This window comes from Manacus vitellinus, unplaced genomic scaffold (assembly GCF_001715985.3).
Source record: "Manacus vitellinus isolate BGI_N305 unplaced genomic scaffold, ASM171598v3 scaffold_23_pilon, whole genome shotgun sequence".
Taxonomy (NCBI): Eukaryota; Metazoa; Chordata; class Aves; order Passeriformes; family Pipridae; genus Manacus; species Manacus vitellinus.
The window spans coordinates 6,878,887-6,892,314 of NW_021939718.1; the positions used below are offsets into that span (position 1 = coordinate 6,878,887).

The following is a 13,428-nucleotide window of genomic DNA, read 5'->3' on the forward strand; positions in this document are numbered from 1 at the left end:
AATACACTCAGCCCCCCAGAATCATCTTCACTGTGGTGATGCTCCATCCTAACCTTGGGGAAGGATGGTGAGGATTTACAGCTCCACAGTCCTGCAGCCCTCCCAGGCTTCTTTCCAAGGACAGGGCTCTTCCCATCATTATCCAGGGAGGGATCTGTGTTACAGAGACACCACACCATCTCTCTGAATGACTGGCATAGGCAAGCCTCACTCTAACACTCACACAAATCCATTTTAGATAGTTTTAGTTTATGTTACTGCCTGTACACACTGCATTATCTTGCTGACTCTGATATTTTTTGCGTCTCAGGCTATAGCTGTCCTATTTTGTTTTTCTAACTCAGTATATATAAGCAGTGAAGGTGTAACAATCATGGTGATGCCAGCTTTTAAGATTTCACCACAGCTCTCTAGGATGTTTTCCCTGGAGCTCCAGCTCTTGGTCATACTTAAATACATAGCAATCTCAACTAATTTATAATTCAAATTACTTTTGCTTACACAGTTACAGGAGGGAGAAAGCAAAAATACGTGACTCTCAATATTCCCACACCAGAAGCAATTATTTATTTTTTCTATGTTTTTGTGACACTTTAATTAACCTTGGCGATGAGAAGGGGAAAAGGAGAGCTGATTTAATCTTTCAGAACATTTGGGTTTGGTATTTCTGCAGATGTGCTGTTCTTTTCCTTTGGTATGTGGGCAGTACATGCATGTGAAAGATCCTCATATATGTTCATAGCAGCTGTAGCAGGTATTGATAACACTCATGGGGAGTCAGTGGAGGATGTGACAACTGCAGTATTGATCAAGGGATGCTCCACAGCCCTGGAAATACGTTCTAGTGAATGCTTCATGCTGTAGGATTTGTGGTTTTGTGCTCTTGGTGACATGAGCTGAACTGCAACTGTCTGGAAATGTCTTCCAGAGCAAAGCAATGGGTTGCTTCCAAAAGGACATGCCAAATCTTGCTAGATCAGAATCTTAATTTTTCAACATCAAGACAATGAACAGTCAAAATTCAGGAGGTACTTGACACTTGATAGTTATGTTAGGTAAGTGCACTATTGTGTCTCAGTACTACACTGCTCTTTCAGGTTCAGAGATCTCATTTTTTGTCACAGATCTGGTATGAATACATGATATAACTCCTATTATGTCTCCCCCTCTCAGGTACCATGGTATTTTTTAAACTTGCTTGAATAATCACTGTTTTTAACTTTTCCTCACAGGAGTGTTTGCATTTGGACTTTTTGCCACTGACATCTTTGTAAACGCCGGCCAGGTTGTGACTGGGAACTTGGCTCCCTACTTCCTGACGGTGTGTAAACCCAACTACACTGGGAACGACTGCAGGGCACACCACCAGTTCATAAACAACGGCAACATCTGCACTGGGGATGTGGAGGTGATTGAAAAGGCAAGGAGATCCTTTCCATCCAAACATGCTGCTCTGAGCATCTACTCAGCTTTATACGCCACGGTGGGTGCCAGTGATGACTGCTGACTTCGTGAGAGGTTTCTGTATGTGCACCTAGATGGGCACATTTTTCTTACGATGGATTTTTGGAGAAAAAGAGTGTTGCTTTGGGGGCTGCTTTCTTCTTTATCTGTAGGGGGAAACCGCCTTCCCTCTCTCATTTTACCAGTCCTGGGGTAAGCAAATGAAGTACTTATTGCTTTTGAGGCACTGCATATTCCAGAAGTATAAGGTCCTAAACTTGTCTTTACTGCTGGTTTTCTCATTCAAGATCTTCTTCTCCCTGACCCTTTCTGATGAGCATTAAAATGAAGTTGATCCTTAAACAGCTTCTGGATTGCTACTTTTGCTCCCGTACTTGTTGAACATTTAATATTTAAATTATGCCACTTCAATGGGAAGCTGAACTCAGGCTGAATTTTGCTGCCCTTGTTTATGACCTGAAGGTCCTAATGAAAGTTAGTGCCAGAATTTTGTTGTTATCACAGGGAATGCACCCCAGTTGACATATTGACAAGGTGACACCGCTGTACTGTAAGGAAGGAAACTTATCTGTCTTAAAAGGTCTCATGAGACAGATCGACTGCTCCTTTGTGTTCTCTGGTTAAAGTTTCTGTAATGCTGAAAAATCGATCCAAGAATCTTACTAACAAAGCAGAAAATCTTGTTGGTTTTGCCATTAAGATCGAAGGGCTTAACCTGGTTCTGATCTTAAAATGAATTAACCTAAGTCTTTTTCCCCTAATAGCCTGACCAAGTAGTGGCAGAACCTGTCTGTAGGTCATCAGTATTTAAGAAAAGTGTTAAAATTACTAATGACAGGGTATTTACTGAATATTTTACCCTGTGCTCAGGGTAGCAGATGAATAAAACACCATATTATTACTGTAAGATGAAGAGTCCACCAGCTGCTGTTTCAATATCCATCTATTTGCACTGAATGTTCTGTGATTAATGATGGAGATATAAACTGCAACTCCTTTGATCAGGATTTGTTGGAAACTGTGTGGAAAGCGTGTAACATTTTGTGCACATTATTTCTGAACAATATGCAGCCATGTGTGAAATACAATAAACTCGACATGGTTGTAGCAGCTGTTTGCATTATGATAAACTCAGAGGTGAAAGTTCCAGGGTCAGGCTTGGTCCTGTTTCTATCCTAGGCTAATTACACCTTTCACAGACTTTCCTTGCACATCTTCCCATGTTTCCTAGGTAGGCAAGTCTTCTACAAGCAGGCTGACTTCTACAACGGAAGGGCAATGCTGCTTTTCCTTCCTGAGCTTAAGTCCCAGGTAGTTCAATGTTTCTGAGCTCTAGTCTTCCCCGAGTACCTGTGATGGGTCTGCATTTCTTCTCACATGGGCAGATACCAAGTAGAGCCAGGACATGGAGCCATTTCTGAGCCACAAGGTCATGAAAGTCTGCCCTTAGGGCATTTCAGCCTACAGTCCAATTTCAGCCCAGTTCTCTGCCTCTAGAACTAAAGGTGTTATCACTTGTCTTTTCTCTGCCTGTCAGCTGGGAATAACATGAGCATTACACAAGAAATGCATTGTTCAGACCTAGCTTTGTTTAATAACTGTGCTATGCACAATTTTTGGAAAAGTGTCTTGCTGATTCTAATATGCATGATAATGTGGGCTGCTGAACATGAAACATGGGACATTTGCTTAGTAATAGGTGTATTTTGCATAAAGCTGAAGATTTGAGCCATGGTGCAAGGAAAATAAAACAGCTTGAACATGAGTAGGCAGGAGAATGGAATCAGCACGGACATTGTCTGTCATTGTATGAATGTCTGTTGAGATCTGGGAGTCTCCTGCCATCACCAAACCTCAAGTGTGCTCTGCAGATGTTTCTGTGCTCATTTGTTCATTACTGTGCTACTGAAAGCACTCTCACTGTGATTGGTTTGCCTTTGTGGGGTTTTGGTGTGTTTGTTGTTTGTTTTTTTTTTAAATAATCTGGGGTTTATATTTAATCATTAGGGCCTTTTTCTTTGTCACCTGTTAAAGAGGCTGAGGAGAACACAGAGCATCACTTCTGTGTTCTCTGCAGGCAGAGGTGCATCTTGTATGCCTTAAGTAGGAGAAGGAGAAAATGGCTGCCAACCCTGACTTCCATACTTAAAAAAAAATGAAAATGGCATCTAATTAAACTTTATCAGTCTCACAGATTTATCTCAGGAAGACATGGCAACCTCTGTACATAGTGCACTCGTGCACTTAGAAACATGATTTTGAGTTTCTTTTCCAAGGGAGAGGTTTTCGGTTTTTTTTCCAAGAAAAAGGTTTTTCTTTCCAAAGGAAAGAGTCTTTTTCTTTCCAAGAAAAAGAGTCTTGGTTCCAGCATCAGTTCAGCTGATGGGATGTCAGTCCTGATTTCAGTGTCATTCCAGCTGCGTTGGTCTGGCCCATGAGATGTTCAGGGCCCTGGGGGCACCACCCAGGCTTGGCATGATACCTTTTTATGGACAGGTTTCTCACTTTCTGTGTAAATTAGTTATTGTGCACAGTCTGTTTGTTTAGGTCTTTCTGGGACAGAGAGCTTTGGGGGTCTCTGATGGTCTTAATCCCACTGTTTAGTCCATGCTCACTTCCTGCAACTCATTCCTGTGCTTGTGCTGTATTTGTTGTGGTTCTTCCTCATGGAAAAATGCTGCCCTATCTCTGCCTGGCCCCCTTCTCCAGCCATATATTGTTCTCACAGTGTCTTGATACCAACAATCCTTGGTTATTATCAAGAATTTTGTCTGTCATTACCAACAGTCCTGAGTTGGCTCCACAGCCATCCAGGTATCAGTGTTTGAGACATGGGCTGTTATTCAGGCAAAACCCCCAAGTTTCTAAGGCTGTTTATTAAAAAACAGGTGCTCATTAGACAGCACAAGTTCTTGGGAACAGTGTTTCTGATAAGCTCAGAGGAGCTTAGTCCAAGTGCTGTTCCTCAAGGCTGAGGCCTAACCAGCATTTCTCAGTGAGGGGGGTTGTGGGGTGGAAGCTGTGCCAGCACAATCCATCCCATGACTAAAGTCAGCTTCTCTGGGCCTCTACACCTGAACATGAAACTTCGAACATTTGGGAAATGCTGAATAGTAGAGAACACCACAGCAAATACCTTCAGCAGCCCAGGTCAGTTCAAGGCCTTGGCATTTTGAGCAGCTGCACTGAGTCAAAGCAGTTGTCAAACAGCAGTTGTCAAAGGCTCTGCTTCTCTCTTATAGAAATCTCTGTGGTAAAAGAAAAGATTATAAAGCTTGTAGGACAGGATTTTCCAGTATTGGTATGAAATCTTGAACTTTCTAAGGAAAGTAAAACTATCACAAATCTTCCCACTTTTTGCTGCAAGGACAAGACAGACTTCTTCCACTTTGCATTTCTCATTATAGATATAACATACATTCTAAATATATGCATATATTTGCATATACACATAAGTATATATGGATGTCTATTTTAAACCTGTAAACAAAAAAGCCTCCTTGACTGTCCCTGCTTTTCTCTGTCTGAAAAAGATGGGAGAGGAATCACCTGGGTTGAATGCTACTATCACACATTGAGCATAGCTAAATACACTACTTGGGTGTATAAGAGCACAGCACCAATAAGAACACAGCAAAGAAGCTGAATAGATAATTTATATAGTTAAATAATGTGTAGTTTATTTTTTCATATTTTTTTATATTTACTTCACATCTTTTTATATTCACTTCTTTACTCCTCTCTGTTTCTGACATTTAGAGTTTTGTAAATAAATAATTTTGCTTTATATTTAGTGTTGTGGGAAATTTTCAGAAATACCTGCTGTGTGAAGGAGACTTCCACTGAGATTTTGTTCTCTTGCAGAAAGTTTTGAAACCATGCTCTAAACGTGGGTAAACATACTGTGAGAATCCTAAAAAATATGTTGGCTGTAGGGAACCCAGACAATAAAAATCAAGTCTCATTGATTGGGAACTCTTACTGTAATGGAGAAGCTCTCCCAGTTATTTCTGAGCTCAGTGTGTGATTTAGGATGAACTGGAGCCTACCTCCTGGGAAAACAGTTTGTCTTGTTTAAAACCCTCCTCATGAGGGTTTGGACAGATTTCCCTTGGCAATCTGTTCCCATGGTTAATTACCCTCATTGCTAAAAATGTTCTCTTTAAGTGTACATTTTCTTGCGTGAAACTTCAATTACAGATACTTCCCATCTGTGACAAAGACAAGCCTCCCATGTGGGTAACCCAAAGATCCAGCTTTATCTCATACCTGTAAGGAAACAAGTGTGTGTGGGTTGCTCTGTGTAGCTGCTGTTCACAGCTGGCACAGCAGGACTGTTTTTACTTTAAAGAGGTGGTGGATTTTCCTTTGGATGCTGTAAACTGCAGTGGTGCTTTGGTGGGGAATAGGAAAGCAATTCAGCTCCCTGTTCCTCAGTTGGATTGACTTCTGCTAGAAGTGCACAAGGTGAAAGGGTGGGTGGTAATTATTTACTCAGTAGCAATGATTTTTGTTTTCCTGTTGTTTCCAAAGAACCGTAACGTGAGTTTTGGTGATAAATGCAGCTCAAGCTGCCAACCAAGGCTGGGGGACGGGTCCACCTAGTGTTCATTGTTAACTGTCTTTCCAAGGCATATGCTGCACTCAGGTTTAGATGTGAAAAACAAAGCAAGCAGGAAACTCTCAAATAGCTGAGTTTCATTCCCAATGCTATTACACAGCATAATGTTCTAGTTCATAAATCAAGTTGCCCTTTAAATTATGTACTTAATAGCACATTTAAGGGCAGAAGACCTCCCTTCCCCAGGCAGAGATCTGGCAAATTAAGCAGTTAGCAGTCCAGTACCACAGTTTCTGGGCAGATGAAAGTATCCTTTTGACCCAGAGGGAGTCATATCTGCCTTCCCCTGGTCAGTTTTTCTGTCCTGTCCCTTTCCCTTTCAAAAAGTGGTTTCTGCATCCCTTCCCTTCTTCTAGAGTTACATATTGTCATGAGTTTAGGGCTAATATTTTTAGCAGCAGCCAGTGAAGGGAACCCAGATATAGGGATATTTGGTAGCCCAGTCTGGGAGAAGGGAAAGGAAATACAAACAAGGAGAAAGTTAAAGTACACACAATACAGCAGAATACAGGAATATGTGAAAGGCAATGAACCGAGTGAACTTAAGAATGGATATAATTTCTTTTTCTTGATCCCAAAACTATGTGCCAGACCATAATGACTTCTATATAGCTGGCTCACCTAGAAAGGGACAGATATTAAAATACAGTAAAATAATTGCTCACGTTTGCCAAATAGATCATAGAGTGCGAAACAAGCTGTGCTGGTAGTTGCATCTGGAAGCTAAGCCAAGCCAGCCACGGATCAGATTAGGAAATCTGAGCATGATACTGTTTAAGAAGCATTTTTCAAATATATCTTCATGATTCTTTTTCATGTATGGGGAGCAGTGTGTCATCTGGAGACATTTTGGGCAAACGTATTTGATGTATTTGCTTTTATTATCAAAGCTTTGGAAATCATTCAGGCATCCATACTTGATTGCTGAAAAGGATTTTATTGAATTGTTTTGCCATCAGGCTTGGTTTGCTTTATCTTTGTTATTTTGTGGCTCTGGAATTAATGACTGGCTGCTAATTGTGACCCATGTGCTTTTGCTCTCTGTCAAAATGTGTTAGAAAATACACAAACTGCCAGAAACATGTGGGGTTAATTAAAAAATACTCAGAGAACAGTGAAACTTTGTGCTCCAGAATTATATTTTCAAAATCAACTTTGTTTTGAAAGAAATCCTTCTCATATTGTGTGTTTCCTTTCATCTTTCAGAGAAAATGTCTGGAATGGTTTCTCACAGTGTTCTCTCTTTCTTAAATTTAACACCACTTAGGAGACTGGAGTAGCTAGTTGATACAGATGCTATGCACTCAAATTTTCTGTATGTTAGAGTTTCTGCAGGAGTGTAAACATCAATTCCTGGCTCCCTTTGCAGACATTTAGTCATGCACATTCAGAGTGCCACCTTCTGAGCACAAACGGAGCCTACAAGCTCAGGAGAAGTCCTGTATGTAAGTGCAGTGGGATATTTGACATCCTGAAACAACACCATTTAACAGTATCTGTTTTGTACTCTTAAAAGTGTTCTCTGAATTACCTGAAACCTCTTCCTCCATTTCCCAGTGCTTTTTTTAATGAAACATGGATTTTGTCACATCCTTGCTGATTTAGGATTTTTCTGGGTGGGAAGGACGCATTTCTGGCAGAGCCCCTTTTTACTTTTGGTTTGCCCTTCCTTTCAGATGTACATCACAAGCACAATTAAAACAAAGAGCAGCAGGCTAGCCAAGCCTGTGCTGTGTTTGGGTACCCTGTGTGCTGCCTTCCTTACTGGGCTGAATCGAGTTTCTGAGTATCGGAACCACTGTTCGGACGTGATCGCAGGCTTCATCCTGGGCAGTGCTGTAGCCTTGTTTCTGGTAAGTCCAGCAGTTCCTTGTGAATTCCTTTTAAAAATACCATAGTATTAAAAACAATATTTAAAAAAATGCTATTTTCGTGTGGCCTGCAAGATCTAATTCTAGCCCCATCTAGTTAAACATATCATCAGAGAGAATTACAGTATGAAATCAGGAATACTGATTGATAAGGCTAGTATGGTGACATTTGTACATTTTATTTATTTTAATTCTTTTAATTCCTCTATGTGTTCTTACTTGACCTGTTCTGGAAAATTCTGTAAAGATGATGTAGTTTTCAACTGATATCAAAAGTATGCTTGAGACTCCTCTAACACCCCCATGTTACAAAATCCTACTGTGTGTCTTGTATCTGGCAAAAATGTTAGATAAAGGGTGTTGTCTGCGGCTCTGAGCAGTGGTCCTGGTTTTCCATTTTGTTTTGGACCATAAAGGAAGTGCAGTAGAAAGGAAGATCAGGATAAACTCCCTGGGAGACAATATTACCTCCCTTTGCATCATTTGGAGTTGAGCTGAAATTGTTTACCCCCTTATAGGATAACTAAATGTATTAAAATATATCAAAGGCCTTCCCACAGAATGTAGGAACAGCATCTTTCCAGACTTGAAGTGTACCTGGCTCTCCTGTGGGCTCTGTGGTTGAAGTGATTTGTTTGGTGAGAGGTCTCTTGCTGAGGATTTACTCACACAGCCAGCAGTCCAGGTCATTCTTGTTAATACCAAGAAATGTGCCTGGTTGCATTTAATCAAAATATGCTTCAAAACTATCCACTGCACAGCAACAGACACTTTATCTCTGTAATCAGGAGGGATTAGGTTTCAATGATCCCTTAAATCTCGATTGTCCTGTCACTGATTCCTTTTTACCTATTCTGTACTTAAAAAAGCAACAACAACAAACCTCCACATGTCAATTGTTTCCATGTTCCCTTTAAATAAAAAGATATCTACAACCTCTGACCTGAATTTCCTTGGCTTTAATGTAAATTATTTGTCTAGTTCCCATTGGGAAGGAGAGTTTAAATCTTGCCTATGCAATTGTCGTCCCAGTGCTGCTGCAAGTATGGAGTGATGCTAAATTATGTTATCCAGATGTGAGGGAGATGCAGCCATCCACTGAACTATTTTCACAGCTTGGAAGTGATAAAGTCACAGTCTGAAGGGAGTATTTGGCCAGTAAAGTGCATCATTCAGGTAGTCTGTGGTTCTGGGATGATAAAGCATACATGGGAATCTCTGCTGTGTGAAATGTAAAATGTATAAAGACTGAGAACGGTTCATCACCTCAGATTAACCCACTTCCCAAAGCAGTCCATCCCACTCAGCTGCACTGTAGCCCAAGGCTGAGACAGGTGACGCCTTGAACCAAAACCCAGGTTAAATTCTTTTCAGAAACTGGCAGTTGTGACCCCAGTGTTAACTCCTCTGAGTTCTCCTGGGGACAGAACACACCAACCTCACTTGCTTTTTCTGCATTACACAGGGGATATGTGTTGTCCATAACTTTAAGGGCACTCACGGAGCTCCTTCTAAACCGAAGCCTGAAGATCCACGGGGAATGCCACTAATGGCTTTTCCGAGAGTGGAAAGTCCTCTGGAGACACTGAGTGCACAGGTATTGTAAATCCTCTCACCCAGACCCATCACCGACCACATTTTTTGTTACAGCAGACTAAAACCAAGTTGTATACCTAACCATACATTCCTAACATTGAGCCCATTGAACAAAGTGAATCTGAATCAAGGCAGTTTGTTTTAAGGCATTTATTCCCGAACTACCAAATACTGTAGATCTTTTGCCCCTGTGCACATCCACTGCTGAAAAAGTAGGATTTCACATGCCTCTGCATATGGTTTGTGATAAAAAAGCTTTCGCTTAGAATAGAAAACTGAGAGAAAAGCAAAAATAATTCTGTGTGACTACATTCCAAAATACTTTGGGGATGTCTGAAATATTTAATCTTTCCTGAGAATAAACTATGCTGTCCAGAAATGTATTTATAGAGATTAGGTTTTTTATCCTTATTACTGTTCAGTATCTTCTATAGTGATAAAAATCTCATACAGTTTTCTATCTCTAAGTCCTCAGAAGAGAAGTAATAGCATTCTTTCAAGTCTGCAAAAAAAATAGCAAGCGAGAGCATCATTATTGATGGTGTTTCTGTTAAAACTACTAACTTAAAATGGCTTGTGTTGGCATAACTGAATCATACCCAGCCCTTTCAAAACAGACAAAAAAATGCCACCTGCAAAACAGGTTCTGGGAATGAGGAGAAACTGTATTTTATCAGTTATTTTAAACACCCTGATGTCATTTATTTGTTCTTTAAACTGTACTTAGATGGCCTGTCATTCCTCTGCACATGGCATGTAGCAAGATCAATAGCGACTTCTGTTAAACTCTTTGCCAAATAAACTGAAAAGAGGAATTTTTAAAAAAATGGAAAAGACAGTTTTCTAATGCCTGGAAATATTTTGCTTAATTGAAAAGTCAATTTTGATTAGGCAAAGACTGGAAGACTTTCCACTAAATCTGCAGAACCTTGTGCATTAAATGTTCTCTTGGTGGGTTTGCAGTTCAGAAACTAAGCACTGCTTAGATATCCACATTGTGTCATGTATGACAAAAAGGCTGAGCAGGGGAAAATATAGACTATGAGAAAAATTTAGTCAAGTCAGCTATTTATAGCTGCTGAGCTGTGAAGTGCAGGTAGCGACTGGACCTTAACTGTTGATGTCTACTATAATTCAACAACATAATTTTCAGGGTAGCAGTCTCTACATGACCATACATCTACAATGCAGGAGTAGATTGGGGAAAATGTGATCCTATTCTGAAGATAGTATAAACAGGTCTTTGGGAGCACATGCTCCTTACTGTTTCTTCAGGTATAGGAGGTACAACGTCCTTCTCTGTGCAGATTTCTGCATCTATCCCCAATCTCGTTTGGCCTTGCACCCACACAAACCCTGCAGAGGCAGCATGATACAAGGATGACTTAGTACGGCCACGAGTCCTGGACGTTGGCTCCCAGGAAGGTTAAATCTACACTGCCACCTACAGAGGACTTCTTGTTGCTGCATGTCTGTGGCTGCATGTGTTTTGGCATATTGACCCACCTCCATACGGTTTTAAGTTCTTTATGTTCCTTAGGATCAAAGTGTGCAGAATCCGTGTGCACCCATCAGATGAAGCCAAACCACAGTCTTCTAGTCTCCCCTGAGGACAGACCCACTGTATTGGTTATGTGACTGTATGAAGCACTTGAGCCTCTGCAGATCTGTCCCTCTGGACAGGACCCAGTCCCATTTGAAACTCCATGTTGGAAAAGTCCCACCTTGGTTTTCCAGCCTGTTAGTGAGTGTTCATAACAGCAGGGCTGGAGTTCAGCAATTCCCACCACACACTCAGGACAGGCAGCAGTCACTTTTGCAGTCTTAAAGCCCTGGGTTAGCTGAGCAACAGGTTTTATTAGAGAAGGGTTTTCTCATTCATTTTGCACACCAAAATATGTAAATGCCAAACTGTTTACAAATGTTCATGTGTCTGCCTTTTCCTCTTTGCAGAACCACTCTGCCTCTATGACCGAAGTAACCTGAGATGGAAGATTGGCACCCGGAGCTATTTTTTACTACTCTCCAGTACAATAGTCTAAGACACACAGTTACTAAATGTGTAACTGTGATGACCAGTATTATGTTATGTCTAGTTAGAGGCTAATGTTTTGTACTTTTTTTGTATGAGGAAGTGATGTAGCTTGCCCTGATTTTTTTGTCAGCTTTAATATTATTATGCCAGACTTTAAAAGCAAAACGAAAAAAGAACAAAAAAAAACTTTTCTTGTTTAAAGTGTGCACTGAGGAACTACATCTATGGAATTGTTGATGTTGTTATGTGATATTTGTACACGGTTTTTTTTCTTTTCAGTTTTTAATTTATATATCTTGAAAAAAGAAACATTCATTTTTACCTTTTCTTACTGTAAGAAGTGCTTCTACCACTGGGTCAGATTCTGATCTCAGTAAGGTCAGCATAGATCTGAAGTAATCTCATATATTTAATTCATATTAAAATAATGGTGATCAGGAATCTGACCTGAATGATACTATCAACACGTAGCAAAAATCCATCCTTGATTCAGTGGGCTACTTAAGTGTTCCCTAGGGATGCAGTTTAGCCACCCAGTTTCCAGACTACTTGGCAGACTTGAAGCATGTTCTTAAGCACCTCACTGAATCAAAGCCTGATTGTTCTGGTGTGGGTGATTGTGCTGGTTATTGAAGAATAACTAAAACAACATCCTCAGTCTGCAGTATAGACAGACTGGACATGAAAATTTATAGTAGTAGCTGATAGCATGTGAGCTGACTATATCATCTCCCTAGATCCTCATCCTCCCCGAGGCCCAGCTGAAGCTCCCAGTGAAACCTGGCTTCAGGAATTGACTATGGGGATATACAGCCACCACTGTGGAGCTGAGGCTGTGCTCTGAGTGTCTCATCACTTCATCATAGATTTGTGGGGTAACTAGTGACACTGTTGCAAAGTAAAAGTGGCACCACTTCTCCAGCAGGGTGGCATTCTCTGGCATTCCAGTTCGCATGAACCAAGGAGCCTGTTTTGCCCCCCAAAGTGTATTTTTCCCTGAGGGGCTTTGGCAAGTTAAAAAAAAAAATTAAACAAAAGAAAATAAAAAGCTGACAGCCTGTAGTAGCGGTCTGCATTTTTGTAAATTCTGCCAAACAGAATTTATATCAAAACTGCTATTTTACAATTTAAAAACTTTGTCTAAGGATTTTAAAGACAATTAATTAAGTATGGGTTGGGGGTGGGAGGGAAAGAAAAAAAAAGCCCATTTACAATGGCTAGAATTGGGGCAAAGGCTTCATTACATGATTTTTCACTGTTTCTAGGATTTTCCTGCATCTCATTCTTTTAGCATGGTGATAACTGCTGTGTGTCTCCTTTAAAGAATGGAGCCTGTCTCTGTACTTCTACTGGAATGTTTACCTCACATTTCCATGTTGGTTCTTCTTGGCTTTTTTTTGTAATTTTTTCCAAAACAGAAGCAAAAAAAAATGTTCAAAAAAGCAAACATGTAGCCTGGTCTCTGTCACTTGCCTGGGATACAAAGAAAATCTGGGATGTCTGTTTCTGTCTGGTCTTGCAGTGTTTCTTCCAGGTTGGTATCTTCTTCTGACTCTACAGATGTGTGCTTCAGGCTTAGGAATATAAGGATCAGACTTCGGGCCGTGCAGGCCTTCTGTGACCATGAGGAGCCGTTGATAAGTGTTCTGGGTTCCTCACCACAACTTTGATCAAAATTCCAGGGGGAAAGATCTGTTCTCAACTTCTCTGCTAGGAAATACCCTCCCAAGCAGGCTTTTTTTACACTTTTGTCTGGTCTTCTCTACTGGTCTAAAACCAACAAACTGCATGAGCAGGGCTTTTGCTTACTTATTTATTTATAATTTAATTCAATAGACGTT

The 13,428-nt window shown here is 40.6% G+C and overlaps 1 protein-coding gene across 1 annotated transcript in view; it reads left to right on the plus strand.

Annotated features, from left to right (window-relative positions):
• The window catches only part of PLPPR1 (phospholipid phosphatase related 1), a 127,026-nt gene extending 114,288 nt beyond the window's left edge, over positions 1 to 12,738 (plus strand). The window contains exons 5-8 of the mRNA XM_008923698.4: positions 1,233 to 1,483; positions 7,762 to 7,938; positions 9,422 to 9,553; positions 11,506 to 12,738. Coding sequence (XP_008921946.1) covers positions 1,233 to 1,483; positions 7,762 to 7,938; positions 9,422 to 9,553; positions 11,506 to 11,538 — 593 coding nt within the window. The 3' untranslated portion in view covers positions 11,539 to 12,738. The remainder of the gene's footprint in view (positions 1 to 1,232; positions 1,484 to 7,761; positions 7,939 to 9,421; positions 9,554 to 11,505) is intronic.
• The last annotated feature ends 690 nt before the right edge of the window (positions 12,739 to 13,428 follow it).